This window comes from Sciurus carolinensis, chromosome 17, assembly GCF_902686445.1.
Source record: "Sciurus carolinensis chromosome 17, mSciCar1.2, whole genome shotgun sequence".
Taxonomy (NCBI): Eukaryota; Metazoa; Chordata; class Mammalia; order Rodentia; family Sciuridae; genus Sciurus; species Sciurus carolinensis.
In genome coordinates, this window is record NC_062229.1 from 11588980 (window position 1) to 11605988 (window position 17009).

Consider the following 17009-nt stretch of genomic DNA (forward strand, 5'->3'; position numbering starts at 1 on the left):
TGCTCCTGGGATTGGTTCCTTGTAGAAATTAACATTGCTTAGAGTAAGCCTTGTGACTCTGAAATCAAACCAAATGCTTTTTCCTCAAAGGAAATAAATTGGTGTCACTCCATGTTACCTCCCTAGACACAAAATTGACTGAACAATTTCCACTCTGCCTACCTCTTTGTACCTCAAGGGAGTTGCATTTTTTGGAGGACAGAAAGACAACACAGTGATTAATGAGGAGCTCTGAGAATTGAAACTTTGAGGTGCCAGAAACCATAAATGTGCCACATTGTCCCTCAAATGTTAATTCTGTGACCTCAGCCCTCATACGAACCCATGTGGGCTTCCTGGGGACAGATCATGGAGAAAGCCTCAGTGATAGTCATCGAGGGAGTCACTGTGTCCCCCTGAGTCTTGTGGAATCTGAAGGAAAACAGGAGAGAACATGGGTACTGGGCTTTGCCTCTAGAAAATGATACTGGGGAGCCTCCTATTTATGTTGTCAATGCAGTGAGTTCCTGTACTTTGGAAGAACTTTAATTTCCATTGTCTCTTCCAGCTATTCTGTTTCCTTTTCTTACTCTTTGGATTACAGACCCTCTTTCCAATGAGAATTATATTCTGGTGAGTCCCAAACTTGTCACCATGCTTTCCTATGAATTCCAGGCTCTTGTGAGACTTCCTGCATCTAATTCTTTATTGGATGGTTTCTCAATGAGGACCTATTATGCAGAAGGTTTTGTGCACTTTGTTCAAAATTGGTTGAAATTTTCTATTGTATTTTGCAAATATTTTTTACTGACAGATTTGACCTACTGAAAACTTTTGTTAGTTTATATTATTGTAGTTGTCATTTCACATCAGGGTCACAACATCTACCAGTAAAGTCATTATTTAGGATGTTTTATAATCAGTCCAATTCCTCTTTTCATGTGTCAATCCCTCTAAATGCTCAGAAAATATGAAATGATTTAAGTTGGAGGGGACTGTCTAGAAACGTTCATGAATTTAACACAAATACACTCTAGTGTTTTAATATAAGAACACCTGTTGACTGTGGTTTGAGAACAATCACTCTGTACTGTTAGGAAAATGTATTTGGTGTCTTTGTTGACCAGTAGCCCCATCCCTGGAAGCTAATCCCATAAATGGCTGTTGTATAGTCTCAAATTCATCTTTTCTATTTTGATCATGAATTCAATTTATATTCACCTATTTTCATCATGATTTATGTCAACAAACATCCTTAGGTTAAGAAAGCTTATATTCTTAGAATTGGTATTACCTTATCATCATGTGTTATTTTTTAATAGATAGAAGCACATTTTATTTAACTCTTTTTAAGCACTAGAATCACTTTTACATCTTTATTTCCATTTAATGATACACTAAGTACATGCATATATTTTAATGTTTTTATTAGTGCACTGCAGTTTTATATGATAGTAGGGTTCATTTTGACCTAATCATGCATGGAATGTAATTCGCTCCATTTCAATCCCCTCCTTCTCCTGCTGTCCCTTTCCTCTACTCTCCTGATCTTCTAATCTGACCATGGGCCTCATACACTCCATCCCTCCTAGCTGGTCCTCTGCTCCCCATCACTCTGGTTGGTCCTGTTCTAATCCCATCCTTTACCAAGCTCACAACCACACTTTCTGGTTCTTTCAGCCTGGGTTATTTCCTGACCCTTACCTCCTCTGATTAGCAACGACCCATCCTTCTCTCAGGCTGGCATTACAACTTCAGAGAAGACCCTCCTACCCATCTTCACAGACCAAATTGGTCCTCAACAAGGATTTTCTGTCTTGAACTAATTGACAACCTTTAGGCCTTCAAATACTGACACTTTTATTTTTTATCCTGCAGAATGTAAAAAAATATATATATTTTAAAATCTTTAATTTGCATTTTAATGTTTATAAGAAAATTCTAATTCTTGAATAGTTTAAATCAATTTCTTCAAACATATTTTTGCCACCACCTGCTGATTTTACACACTACCCACCCACTCCAGACCACAGACACAGACTCCCTTCTGTGTCATCTTTATGGTTTTAACTGAAGTGTGCTTTTTCTTCCTCTTATCTATGCAGTCCACAATGTCTTTCCTCTTCTTGGAAGAACTCACCAAAAGATATTCTCTGGAAGAAGGAAACATAAAGGTCTTCATTATTTAGAAGTGCTGTATGGCAGTTAAAAGAGGTAATAAGCCTGCTGTGTTTATAATGATCAGCATTCCATCCATGGTAGCTGTCACAGTTGAGGGGATGTTGATCAGTGCAAGAGAGTAAAGATTCACTGAGACTTTAGGAAGAGAAGTTCACATTTATGAAATGCCCATAGTAACACAGGAACCACAGAACAATTGCATCATCTCATCTGTCTGACTCAAAAATCCAATTTTTATATCATAACTCTAGACTGTCCTTGGGAGAGATGGACATCCAAAATAATTATAATAAACAGTATTAGAGTGACAATGATTATAATAAGAGATATTATTTATTGAGACTGCTACTTTGAACACAGACATTTTAAAATCTTACAACATGAACATAATAACCACATTTCTGAAAGGAAATATTCACCATATTACGAATTAACTGTTACATCACTATGAAGTGTCAGGGTGGTTTGTGTAAAACATCGATGTTTAATCACCAATGTAGAGAAGCATGGAGATTATCAAGGAAAAGACAGGAAATTTCAACTAATTTGGAAAGGTCAAATCAAATAAAAAATTAGTTTATGCCCATAATTTCAAATGGCACAATTACAGTAAAAGTGTTTACAACATACAAAGAGAAGAAATTTCTGCTACATGAAAGGAAGTGTAAACAATCACACACATTTAAAAGAAAAAGGGGGGAGGGGAAATTTGCTGGGGTCCAGCCCTAGCAGGAGTCCATGTGTTCCACACTGGTAAACGGGGTGCGGGGAGACAGCGTCGGCGATGGGTGGAGAATGAAAGACACAGACTCTAGTTCTGGTGCAATCAATCCCACTTTATTCTGGGGAAGGCTGGGTTTATATACATTTTTCTTCAGGCTATAATGGCAGTCTTGTGGTTAATATTAAAGAAGTTTCCAAAGCATAGGCAGAAATTGTTTTTAACAAGGTACAGAAAAATTATGAGAAAACAGTAACCTTACAGATCATCCTTACCTAATCACAATTGTTTTAAGAATATCTAACTACATCGATGAGCTAATACAATGTTTATTTCCTTAATATCTAAACTCTATGTGACCTAAGACTATTCTTATTATTCTCGCTGTTAAAGCGATAGACAAGTAATCTCATGTGACCATCTCTACTAGGTCCATCTGGTTAATATCTAAATTGCTGAGTTAAGGGTTACAGGAGGGCAGCGGTCCCAATGGTTATTGTGTGCCAACGTTTATTATAGGGGTGACATATTCTTTGTAGGAAGGAAGGAATGTTTTGGAACCTTCTTCTCTTACCTCACACATAAACAAAACCATGGTTAAAATTTAACTAGTCTGTTGGAGACAAAGGCAGATTTATAACTATCTTCTCCAGAGGCTTTCAGGGACTCATTGCATGGTTGCAAAATTATTTTTAATTTTGTTAGTGGTAAAGACCCATTGTTTTTCAGATTGTAGGTAATATTTTCTGGAATTTTTGTTGTATTCCCCTCATCCCCTTAAGCAATTCATTCAGACTAAAATGAGTAATATATTATCAGAAAAACACAGCAGAAAGAACACCATGCTTCGGAGCAAAACATCCGGCAATTCCTTTTAGGATGAGCCTTTGCAGTTATCCTCCAGAGGATCTTTGTCAAGCACTGGATGGAATTCCAGACACCCCCGCAGAAATTCTATGAAAATAGAAGGGAGATCAGTGGAGCAGATGAGTGGGAGGAGGGACAGGGAAGGAGAAGAAATGTACAATGAAATTGACCAAATTATTCTCTCCACATATACAAATGTGCTACAGGGAATTTCCCTGCCTTGTATGCCTATAAAGCACTAATTAAAATTTTAAAAAATATGTAAATCAATAGAAGGAAGACCAGGAGAGTAGAGGAAGAGCAATGGGGTTGGAGAGATTGGGAGGTGTAGGGGAAGTACTGGGGACTGAAGTGGAAAAAATTATAATCCATCCTTGTATGATTATCTCAAATTGCATCCCAAAATTTTCTGTAACTAAAAATACATAAAGGGACATGGCTTGCCCCTCGGCTGAGTGAACCACTGTTATACTGAGAATTCACTAAAGGGGCTTCCTTCCAAAGAGTGAGATGGTTAAGTGGTAACTAGCCAAGGTGCCAGTTGGCTAGGCAGCCACCTTGCTTTTACACCTCTTCCAGCAGATACACCAGCTACATGGAAGTGGAGAACCACACAGTTCTATCCCAATTCCTCCTAGTGGGCCTGTCGGAGGACCCAGAACTGCAGCCCATCCTCTTTGGACTGTTCCTGTCCATGTACCTGGTCACAGTGCTTGGGAACCTGCTCATCATCCTGGCTGTCAGCTCTGACTCCCATCTCCACACCCCCATGTACTTCTTTCTCTCCAACCTGTCCTTGATTGACATCTGCTTCACATCTACCATAATCCCAAAGATGCTGGTGAACATTCATGCACATAGCAAAGAGATTTCCTACTTAGAATGCCTCACTCAAGTATATTTCTTCATGATTTTTGTTGGAATGGATGATATGCTACTGACCATCATGGCATATGACCGGTTTGTGTCCATCTGCTACCCTCTAAAATACACAGTCATCATGAATCCCCGGCACTGTGTCCTCCTGGTTTTGATGTGTTGGCTCATCATGTTATGTTTCTCCCTGATTCATATTCTACTGGTGAAGCAACTGACCTTCTCCATTGGCACTGAAATTCCTCATTTCTTCTGTGAGGTGGTTCAACTTTTCAAGGTGGCCAGCTCTGATGCCCTCATCGGCATCATCGTTATGTATGTTTCAACTGCCCTGGTGATTGTGTTTCCTGTCACTGGGATCCTCTACTCCTACTCTCAGATTGTCTCCACCTTAATGAGGATGTCCTCCTCTCTGAGCAAGTATAAAGCATTTTCCACCTGTGGTTCCCACCTCTGTGTGGTCTCCTTGTTCTATGGAACAGGACTTGGGGTTTACCTCAGTTCTGCTGTGGTCCATTCTCCACAGGGAAGCACAATTGCTTCAGTGATGTACACTGTGGTCACCCCCATGCTGAACCCCTTCATCTACAGCCTGAGGAACAAGGATGTGAAGGGGGCCCTTGGGAGACTCCTCAGCAGAGCAGCCTCTTGTTCTTGAAGGATAGTGTGTACCCTTAAGGTGAATGTGAATATCAATATCCTGGCTCTTTTTCTCCACTAATTGACATGCTTAATTACCTATATCCTCAAAGTACCTATGATTTTTCTTACACATATTTTTGTATTTTTTTTCTTCTCAAAAACTGCCTCTGTAGTTCCTTTTGAACATTTCTTCCCTATATGTGGTCCTTAAAGTTTCAAGTTTGGAATGTTTTCTTGCAGACAGTCCTGTGATTTCCAGCATGATTTAAACACCTTCATTATGTGCTGACATGGTGTTCTATCAATCTATTGCTTGATTGTTCATGTTCTTCACCTTGATTTGCTTCTTTCTTGTTTTCCTTAGAAGAAGTGGCATTAAGGTCAATGTGCTCACCATCTCAGGACTCTGCTTCTCTTTCTACATGTAGAATGTATTTAATCCCAATAATATTTATATGAGGTATTTTTTCTCATTCAGTTTCTGGAAGGAAGACCATGAGGTCGGGCTCCACAATAACCTGGGACCTGAGTCCATCCCACTTTTTGAAAGAACATTTCGCTGTACGTATTTTTATGTATTCCTGTCATTTCTCTTATTGATAGACATCAAAGTTATTCCACTGTGGTGAGAGAATAAATATGATTTTTATTTTTTAAATATTCTGTCTCTTATTTTGGGGCCTAAGAGACCACCTATTCTGAAGACCATTTCCCCTGCCATGGAGAAGAATGTGAATTCTGTTGTTCTTGGACAAAGTGATCTATAAATGTCTGCAAGGTGCCTTTGTTCTATACCACATTTTAATCTACAAGTTTCTGGGCTGATCTTTTGTCTGGATGATCTGTCCATTGATGATAGTGTGGCATCTAATTTCCTCATATGCTAGAATATGTTATTAGTATAATGGAGTTTATCTCTTCCTGTATCTAATATATGCTTTTTATATATGGGTGATCCTGCTTTGGATATATTTCTATTTATAAATCTTTGGTCATTTGCTGAGTTGATTCTTCCATCATCATAGAATGAACTTCCTTGTTTCTTCTAACAATTTTTGGCTTAATGACTTTTCTCTGACAGCGAAGTCTTTGTGCTATGAGCATAATTTGTCCTGTGTGCTATTGGCTTCTACTAGTGTGGAATAAGCTATTTCTTTCCCTTCCTTTTCAATCTCTTGTGTCTTTTCTGGGGATGAACCCAGAGGCACTTAACCACCTAACACATCCCCCACCCTTTTTATTTTTTATTTTTAGACAGGGTCTCCCTAAATTGTTTAGGGCCTCACTAAGTTGCTGAGGCTGGCTTTGAACTTGCAATCCTCCAGCTTCAGCCTGCCAAGTCCTTGGGATTACAGGTATATGCCACCACACCCAGATCAATCTCTCCTGACTTTACTAGTAAGATGAATTTCTTGGGTTTTGGAAGAGGGTTGCACTTTCAACCAGCTTATATCTTTCTGTTTTAATCATTCAGCTAGTCTGTATTTTGTGTATTGCTTTGGATTGAAACAAGGACCTTGAACATGTTAGGAAAGTGTCTACCAGTGAAATACATCTCCAAATCCTCTTACTTTTCATTTTTGAGACAGGATCTCACTAAGTTTCTCAGAGTGATCTCAAATGATAATCCTCCTGCCTCAACCTCCTGAGTAGTTAGAATTATGCATATGCACCACTGTACCTTGCTTAACCCATACCTTTTAATGGGATAATATAATTTATTTACATTCATAGGAGTAGAAGAGAAAAGAAAATGATCATTTTATACTCAGGGTTTCCTCTTTACAGGAAGCTTGACTGTACTCTGCATTTTCATTATGAAATTTCAGAGATGGTAATATAAAATGTCACTTTTTTAAATTGACACAAAAGATTGTGCATATTTATGGGTTACCATGTGATATTTTGATGCACATTTATATTGGGTAATGTTCAAATCAGGGTAAGCATATCATACATTTATCACTGCTTTGTAGTGAATACATCCAAAATTCTTTCTTTGATGTTTTTGCTATTATTTAAAGAAACCAAAGTGTGTTTTTTATTTCTAAAAATGTTTTGCCTAAATTGTGTAAATAAGGGAGAATTATACAATATAGAAAAAGAATCTGATGCAATTTCCCTTAGTGCAATTCAGATATTTTTGGTCTCTAAAGGGCTTCCTATTTTATTCTTCATCTTACTTTCCTGTAGTTTCGGGTATTATGCACTGGTGATTTATGTTTTTTGACAATACAAATAACAATCCAATTCTAGTTTTTTTCTTCCCAAAGTGATATGTGTTGGTATAACATAAAGTTCAATTCTTGATACTGTCATTGTTGACTTTCTACTCCCTTCAAATGTTTCACAACAAGGATAGAATCAGGGGTCGGCCGAAGTTGCAGCGATCTCATGGCTCCCCTGGAGAAGATCTGTTTTTGACCCAACTCACCTGGTCACAGGAGGATTTAGGTCCTTTCAGAATGATGGAAAGAGGCCTCTCTCAGTTCCTTTCCACAGGAACACATGGGGAATTTAAAAAATGCCAGGAGACTTCTGTTGGTACCAGCGAGTAGGTGACAGAGCCAAAAAGGACCAGGCCTAGTCCATTATCAAGACACTGACCCCTAAGCACCCCAAGATGGTGGACATGTCCCTCTGCTTGCCAGCATAGTCCCCCAACCACCAAGCCAATAGTCTCTCAGTCCAATTTCCCTACAGAACACCTGGCAGATGGGTGACCTACCTCCCCTCCATACTGGATATTTCTACCCACTCCATTATGCTGCTCCTGCACCTGGAGTCAAAAACATCCACCCTGGTTCTCTTCCAGCCACAGAGTCTCACACATCACAATGAGCTGAAGTCATTCTGTTCCCTGTCACAGCAAGTACAACCAGTGGCTTCTGATTTGGACACTTTGAGAAGGTGCTCCTCTCACTCCAGAATGCAAGCCAGTGGACAGGCACCTGTGTTCTCACCTAGTGAAGTTGTCAATAAGATTTACATTTATACTGCCATTTTCGAAGTTGATAAAATAGACTGCATGGGAATTATGATCTTGGAAACCTCCCACGTTCTACCCATGAGGCCCTCATGGCTCACGGTGACATGTTCAGTCATCAATGTGACATTGAGGACATATTTAAACCTGAATTCATGAACCATTGAGTTGGATATGTAAGAGAGGATGCTGTTTACCTGTGCATGAAAATATTTTGAAATCAAATTTGCCAGGAGCATGAAATCAAGTAGGAGGAGTTCAGAGCTGGATTAGTTGGGGAAATGCTTGATATAAAGAACTTTGAATACATTTTGATGGCACCAAATTTTAATATTAAATAACAGTTATTTCAAAGTGAATAAATTGGATCAGACACTAGGATCCCCATCATGATGTAATTTAAAGAACATGTTGAATGAAACTAAGAAGAGCTATGTTTGTGCAGTAAATGAGTCATTTGGTTTGTGCTCTTCTTAATTTTCCTCACAGGAAGAAAAATGACCCTGACTTCAGACTCTTTGATGCACATAAATTTCTGCCCTCACATTTTTACAATTAATTATTTGTAGAACTTTTTCAATCTCAGTCCTCATTTCATGATTCTTTATCTTGCAAATACTCAGAAATCTAGATCCTTTAACAGTCCTGATAAAACACAAACAAACCTTATATTTTATCTCTGACAAGTGCTTAGAGATCTCTTTATTTGGTTTTGACTTCTGGCAAGGAAAGAAGTTACTGGATGTATGGATCTCAGATTGTCTCTACCTTTTCTTGGAAAACAGTAAATGATTTCTCCAATGCACATTGAATATGGAACCAGTGAAAAAGGGAAGCAGGACTCTTTCCAAAGACTGGAAGCCTAGCAGAGTAATGGCAGAGATAGACTCATCTGTGTTTTGCATATTGTTAAACAGATTGTTCACCTTCTGTATAATTCAAAGTTCTCCAGAGGAAAGGAAGCAGTAGGGTTCTTGTGTGTATAGATAGATGAGAGATAAGAGATGTGCTAATCTTGGCCCTTACTGAGTTAACATTTGAGTGCAAAAATAAATGATTTAAATTACCTGCTGTTGATCTAAAGAAGGAATCATTGTGTAAACATAAAAGTACAATGGCCTGTCCATCATTCAGGATAAGGCACGACTGGATGTCAATCATCAGCATTAGTGTAGTTGATGATATTTGTGTTCACTATTTCCCTACCAGGTGTGTACATTATCTGCTTCATCCTTGAGTTCCTTCAACTAAGTACCATTAAAAATGAAAATTTGATGTTCCAAGAGTTCAAAACTTTGTTCCAATTCACTCAGCTAATAATTTCCAGCTAATGATGAAAATCAAATTAAGATTGGAAAGTCCACATATTGGATGATGCATTAGCTTTCCTTTATCCATTAATATGGACTAAATATGGTTCTGATCAGTACATTTTATTATATCTTCTGAAAGAGCTTTTCAATTAAGTGATTTTATAATCACAACACTGTATATGTGAAAGTTAAACATGTTTTCTATCACTCTTAAGGTCACGTAGTTTGTAATATCAAGTTACTTATATATTCTGGGAATGAACATTTGAAACTAAATCCTTTGATTTAATAATCAGAGTTATCACTGATACATAATTATAATTTGAGGGTTATTACTGGTGTAATATACATTAAATTTTGGTCTCACGTGCCCTTAAATCTCCCAAAGGATCCTCCATAGCTCAATTAATTGTCATTCCTTATATTTCTGCCCAACAAACTCTAAATGAAAGAGGGAATGCAGGATTTGGTTTCACTATTATAGGAGCATGTTAACCTATTACTGAAAACAGATAAAAATTATCCCTTTGTTTAAATGGACTGTCAATCACAGGGTTATCTAAAAGCTCCCTATGGTTGCGATGCTCCACCCTTCCAACCCACAACAAGTTATTCCTCACATTCAAACACACATTATGGCATTTCCCTTTCCTATATGGGGCAGAGGCATCTTACTCAAATCACAAATGTCTATGGAGTCACCTTTTTTATAGGGCCCTCTGTGGAATTGACCACCTTACCATTAAAATGGAAGGTCACCACTCCTGTCTGGGTAGAACGATGGCCATTGTCTAAGGAGAAGGTGGCAGCCACAGAGGCCCTCAGTGAAGAACAGTTACAATTGGGCCATATTAAACCTTCTACCAGTTCATGGAATACACACATTTTTATCATAATGAAGAAATCAGGGAAATGGAGATTATTACAAGATTTAAGAGCAATTAATAAATGTATACAACCTATGGGCCCACTTTAGTGTGGATTGCCTAACCCTAATTTAATCTCTCAAGATTTTTTCTTATATGTAATAGACTTAACAGATTGTTTTCTTTACTATTCCTTTCTTTCCTGATGATCGAGAAAAATTTGCTTTCACAGTTCATGTTTTCAACCATCATAAGCCTGCTGATAGATATCAGGGGAAAGTTCTTCCTCAAGGTATGTTAAATAACCCTACATTATGTCAAAATTTTGTAGATAAGGCTCTTCAGACTTTCTGAAAATTATTCCCACATATTCTTGGTTATCATTATATGGATGATATTTTGATTACTGGGCCAATACTTACAGAAGATACTTTAACTAAATTACAACACATTCTATTACAATCTGGCTTCCATGTGGCCTCAGAAAAAATTCAATGACAACTCCCTATTAGCTAATTAGGACATAAGATACTCCAATGTTATTCCATTCCTCATATTCCAAAACTGACTCTTCCTTCTAAATTTTCCTTCATTCATTTAGAGCAATTTTTAGGACATTTGAATTGGGCTTGACTATATATTTCTTTTCTGATATGTTGTCGCCTTTTTTTCAGCTGTTAAAAAACAACATAATCCCACCAGTTTTTTCCAGTTAATTCCTGCACTGACTACAGCTCTTCATCATGTTAATGAGAAGTTAGCTACAGTTCTTACAGACAGAATCCCAACACTCAATGTTCCCTTATCTCTAATAATCTTTCTGGGAAAGCCTTATGCCTTTGCTGCAGTTGTTGCCATTTATAATCAAAATTTTGTATAATACAGTGGTTATGTTCTCCTCAATTTTCAGGAAGAAATGTTCTTCCTTATGCTAATATGTATGCTCAATTGCTCTCACATGGTTGCAATCATATTTTATCTCTTAAAGGAACAGATATTCATGTACATTATCTTACTTATGGAAGACTTTACATTGACCGTATTTACTGTTTTCTTCATATTATTAAGCTGTCTTAACTGATTTTTTAGCTCCTATTGCTTTCCGTGTACCTCCGGATGAATGCCTTTCCTCGTTGTGTCAAGTCTCTCATTCTCCTTGTTCTATAAACTCATCCATTCCACTTTCCAGCAGGATTACTGTCTATACTGACAGAGGAAAACAATGGGGTATGGTATCTATATTCACTGATTAAAAAAATGGACTGATAATTACACAGATAATTCTCCTCAGTGAGCAGAATTTGCTGTGATTATTTTGGCTCTTCATATGTCTCCCCCTGCCTTAAACATCATCACAGATTCTCAGTATATAGCCAAACTGATGCCTCATAATTCCTCTGCAGTCTTGTCCCCTCATTTGAACTCTAATCTGCTATCCCTGTTTATTGCTCTTCAATCTCTTTTACAGGATCGTATGACTCCAGTATTTCTTGCTCACATACACAGTCACACTAAGATTCCTGGACCACTCACTGAAGGAAATGCTCAAGCTGATGCTGCTATGAAATCACTTCATCCTCTCTTTTCAGATGCCATGGAATCACACAGTGTTTTCATCAAAATGCTCATTCCTTAATGGAAAACTTTTCTATTTCCTCTCAACAGGCCCATTTCATCATTAATAACTGCTCTCATTGCACGTCCTCCCTTCCCCTATTTGGGAAACTGTAAACCCTCGAGGTTTATACTCTAATGTCCTTTGGCAGATAGATGTGACTCATTTTCCTCCCTTCCACCCCATTCCTTCTTACATGTTACCATAGATACGTCCTCAGGCCCTATATGGGCCAGTGCACATGGTACAGAGAAAGTCTCTCTCTCTGTATCTCTCATGTGCTCCTTTGCATTGCCACCATGGGTAAATCTCATCATTGAAAAACTGACAATGTCCCTGTTTATACTTCTAGTGCCTTTGCTCAGTTTTTTAATCAATGGAATATAATTCTAACCCATGGAATTTCTCACAATCCTACTGGACAGGCCTTAGTTGAACATGCATGTCACACACTTGAAATATGCCTTTAAAAACAACAACACAAAAGGGGACCTAGCCTTACTCATGTTAATAATGCTTGCAATATTGCCTTTTTCACAATAAATGCTCTTAATATACAGTATGACGATAATACACATATCTGGTTCTCTGCCTTGGACAGGCACTGTACCCTGAAGGAACCACTACCAAAGATCTATGTAAAATACCAAGTCCCACCAAATCCTGCTTGGCAGGACCCTACACCTTTAATTACATGGGTGAAGGGATATACTGTTGTTATACTTCTATAGGTCATGTCTGGATTCCTGCCAGGTGTGTGAGACCTGTCAATCATCATGAGCTGGCATTGAGGACTTCACAATCCGATTCCTAAATTCCATTTGACCCTGGATAAAGAGGACCCTGATTCAAAGAAGGAACCTCCAGCAAGAACAAGAGGCCTAAAAGATTCTCAGTCTTCTAATCATCTAGTGACTTGGGGGGACATAAATAGTTTGATAACATTTGCTCAACAACTGCTAGCCCAGATAGGTTTAGAATGTACCTCAGAAAATTTTATTACAGCTCTGTTTTCCAAACTTACCCAAAATTTCACAACTATGCTGACTATTATTGTGTTATTCCTATGTTATTGTAACCATGTTGGTGGTGCCCCTGTACCTAACAGAAATTCTTGATAATAGGGCTTCTATTGATTATTTGCTGTTGCTACATTATAAGGGATGCCAAAAATTTAATAATATGTGTTGTTTCAATTTAACTGATAATAGTAACCCCATTCAAAGAGAATTGGATAATCCTAAAGACATTGTAAAAAAGAACAAGATGATGGAGGTTGAGATTTATTAGATTGGTTAACCTCAGGGTTACCAAATTATACATGGTTCAAACAGCTTTTATTGGAGGATGTTTATTGATACTTGCTTTATTATGATATGCTTGTTTCTGCCAATGTTTGCCTTGCTTTCTCCTTCCACCTTCCTTAAACAGAAGACAAGTCATGTCTATTCAAAAGGCCATACAAAACCAAAAGGGGGAGTTGTAGGAATTTCAGGTCAGTCAATGTACAGAAGAGCGAAAGTCCTGCGAGTTGAGCAACTACTCAGGACAAAAAGTGCTCTGTTAGAATGGCTTGGAAATGCTCTGCAACTCCTCTGTCTTTGAGGCCTGGAGATATTATCTTATTATAATAACATTTGGCAGTAGTGGACTCCGAGAAGCAAGCAAGTTTTGTGACCTGCACATGCGCAAAGCCAACTGTTCTATGTAACCTAGGTAACTTGATGTGACCCTGGAATAGATAATAAAACTGGACTGGCTTTCCCATGGAAGTCACTTCTTGCTCTTCACCATCCTGTGTGCTTGCCTCTTTACTAGCTTTCCCCTTAACCCTTGTAGCTGTACCCCAATTAACCTTTATAAGTTAGGATGTTCACAATCATCTTTGGGACTGAGGCGGAGATGAGTGGGGGAAGGAGAGAAGTCAGTGCTGAGTGATGGTGTACTTTCTCTTCATCTGAAATTGTCCCTGATCTCAGTCATTCTTCCTGAATTGGGACAGTATATATGGCCCACTGTTTGACTTTGCAATCTGCCAGAAACCCCCAAGGGAAGTGCACAGTGACTAACAGTGACAGGAAAGTGAAATGGATGGATGGGTGATGAAGGAGACAACCTGCCAGGACTGTCCCTTCAGATGTCCTCTGTCTCTACTCAGACAGCTCAGTTCGAACATGGGTTAAGCTTATTCAACCTACACAACTAACACAAGTTACCTAAAAATGCTGGGCTCCTTTGTGTTCCTTAAAATAAATTACTGTGGCACTTACATCATGTGGAAGACTTTGCAGATGAATTCAAACAATCTAAGGAGAACTCATAGCTCAGAGCCTGGCACTCAGGAATCTCTCAATAAGGACTTGAGATATGATAGGTACCATCCTCCTCTTCATCACCATCAACACTTTCATGAACCTTTTGGAGTACTTAGAAAACAGTCTAAAGGGACATATTTCCTGCTATTCTGGGTGATAGTGTATGGGAAGTAGACCCAGTGGGTGAGGATACCAAACATTGACAGAGATGTCTACCACCACATACATGTATTTACCCACATATATAAACCCACAATCCTCATAAGTGAAATTTGGCATATTATTCTTCCATCTGGCTACCCAAAATGCATGTTTGTCCTATTGGATTCTACTGGACCTGAGACCTTCATTTGAAGCACTGGAGAAACAGACCTTTATTGACAATGATGACCTGGGAGGTTCAATACACAGAGCTCATAAGGAGCCAATTTGATCTATAAAATTCCAATATATAGGGACTTGGCAAGAGTAGGAGCAAGAGGAGGAAATGTATGTGAACAAATGTTTCTCAGCTTTACCTCTATGGAAGAGGAAACTCATTTGTGTTATTCACTCTGTTCGTTTCTTTGAAGAATCATTTATTTTATATTTCCATTGTTATTATTGTACAATTTAAATTTTAATAACTTACATTTTCACTGTTGTCAAGTTCACAGCTTAGTAACATTAATTACTTTCACATTGTTCTGCAATTATCACCAACATCTTTCTCCAGAAATTTTTTATGTTCCCAAGCTGAGTTGTTTTTATTCTTTTTAAGAGCTCCCCATTTCTCCCTCCCCAATGCTCAGGTACCACCACCATTTCACTATGAAACAAGATGAGAAATTAAAGGCATTAAACTACACAAACTATGTTACTAAGGAAGCAGACTTGACCAGACTACATGTTTAATTTTGCCGCATTTTTTCAACATACCCTATAGCTGGATGCCACAGATCCTGCGATCAGAACAATCTGCTGCACAGCCTCCTCAGGGAGTTTTTTAAGTCCTTATTCCATAAGCTGTAGATGAAGGGGTTCAGCATGGGTGTGACTACTGTGTACATCACTGAGGCCACTGCACCTGTTCTGGGAGAATGTGACACAGCTGAACCCAGGTACACTCCAAGGCCAGTTCCATAAAATACACAGACAACTGCCAGGTGAGACCCACAGGTGGAGAAGGCTTTGTACTTCCCACTTGAGGATGGGATTCTCAGAATAGAGGAAATAATTTTGTAATAAGAGAAAAAGATCCCTGAAATGGGAATAAAACCAAATATGGCAAAAACAAAGCACTTGACAATGGTACTGGAGAAAGTTTCAGGACATGTAAGATTAAGGAGTTGAGAAGGGTCACAGAAGAAATTGGAAATTTCTATATCCTTGAAGTAGGAAAAGTTTAAGACACTCAAATTTTGCAGTTGGGAGTCCAAAAGGCTAATTAAAAGAGACAGCAAAAGTAGGAAGCCACATAGGCGAGGGTTCATGATGACTGAGTAATGCAAGGGGTGACAGATGGCCACAAAGTGGTCATAGGCCATCATGGTCAGCAGCAGATCATCCATGCATCCAAAAATGATGAAAACAGACATCTGTGTCAGGCAACCCCCATAGGAGATGACTCTGCTATGATTTAGGAGGTTCACAATCATCTTTGGGACTGTGGTGGAGATGAAACCAATGTCAGCCAGGGACAGGTTGGAGAGGAAGAAGTACATGGGGGTGTGGAGGTGGGAGTCAGAGCTGACAGCCAGGATGATGAGCAGGTTCCCAAGCATCGTGACCAGGTACATGGTCAGGAATAGTCCAAAGAGGATGGGTATCAGGGCTGGGTCCTCTGAGAGTCCCAGGAGATGGAATTCTGAGACACGTGTTATGTTTTGTAGTTCAATATTTCCAGGACAACTTTTGAAAAACAAGAGAGAATGGGAGAAATGAAATACATAAAGGGGAATCTACATTCTAAAGGCTTCCAATTCAAGTATTTGTATGTAAAGTAGTCACACTCAAGGTCCACAGACCATCAACAATACTTCTCAGTTGTGAAAAACCCAATCTTTCTAGACTTTTCCATTATTGCTTTCTGTTATTTGCCTATTTCTCTCTATGCCAACTTTCAAGATATTCTACTGACCTTGTTGTAAAATAAGAAGAATTAAAGAGAACATTGTATGATCACAATAAAATATAGCCAACTCCTTTAGGAAAAACAATAGAATAAGTAATAACCTTCTTCATCGTAAAAAATATATTGTCATAAAAGGACATTAAGAAGCAGTGCAGAGTGCCTTATTTTGTACTAAGGCCTCGATACAAAATCCTTTGACTTAACAAGATTAAAACACTGTGCAAGAATTATATTAACTGATAAGTACAGAAAAGTTAATGGTTTACACTCAGAAAACATTGTTGTGGTTTCATTATCTTCTATGAATTTCATCATTCTTTGATCATCTCTCTTCTTTCCTTTGTGTATTTAACTTTGTCCTTTAAAAATCATGTAATATAAAACAAATATCCTTATATTTGTCTGGATTCGAATTTTGATAAATCAGATTTGGTTGAATGCATATCATCAATGGTGTCAGTGACAACAAATGTGACATTAGCACACAAGTTACCTTTCAATTATTAAAAAAATATTGATAAGAAATGTCTTCATA

General features: G+C 38.2%; 2 protein-coding genes across 2 annotated transcripts; one reads left to right on the plus strand and one right to left on the minus strand.

Annotated features, from left to right (window-relative positions):
- Positions 1-4343: 4343 nt before the first annotated feature.
- LOC124968044 (olfactory receptor 7D4-like) lies at positions 4344-5282 on the plus strand. The gene has a single exon (XM_047530432.1). It carries the CDS (start codon positions 4344-4346, stop codon positions 5280-5282), a length of 939 nt encoding a protein of 312 aa, XP_047386388.1.
- Positions 5283-15308: 10026 nt separating this feature from the next.
- LOC124969306 (olfactory receptor 7E24-like) lies at positions 15309-16295 on the minus strand. Its single transcript, XM_047532202.1, has one exon. The coding sequence runs from the start codon at positions 16137-16139 to the stop codon at positions 15309-15311; it is 831 nt and encodes a 276-aa protein (XP_047388158.1). The 5' UTR covers positions 16140-16295.
- Between the last annotated feature and the right edge of the window lie 714 nt (positions 16296-17009).

What these genes read in the sequence shown, in the direction of transcription:
- LOC124969306 (XM_047532202.1), bottom strand. Translation starts at nt 16,139, where the DNA reads ATGTACCTGGTCACGATGCTTGGGAACCTGCTCATCATCCTGGCTGTC.
- LOC124968044 (XM_047530432.1), top strand. Translation starts at nt 4,344, where the DNA reads ATGGAAGTGGAGAACCACACAGTTCTATCCCAATTCCTCCTAGTGGGC.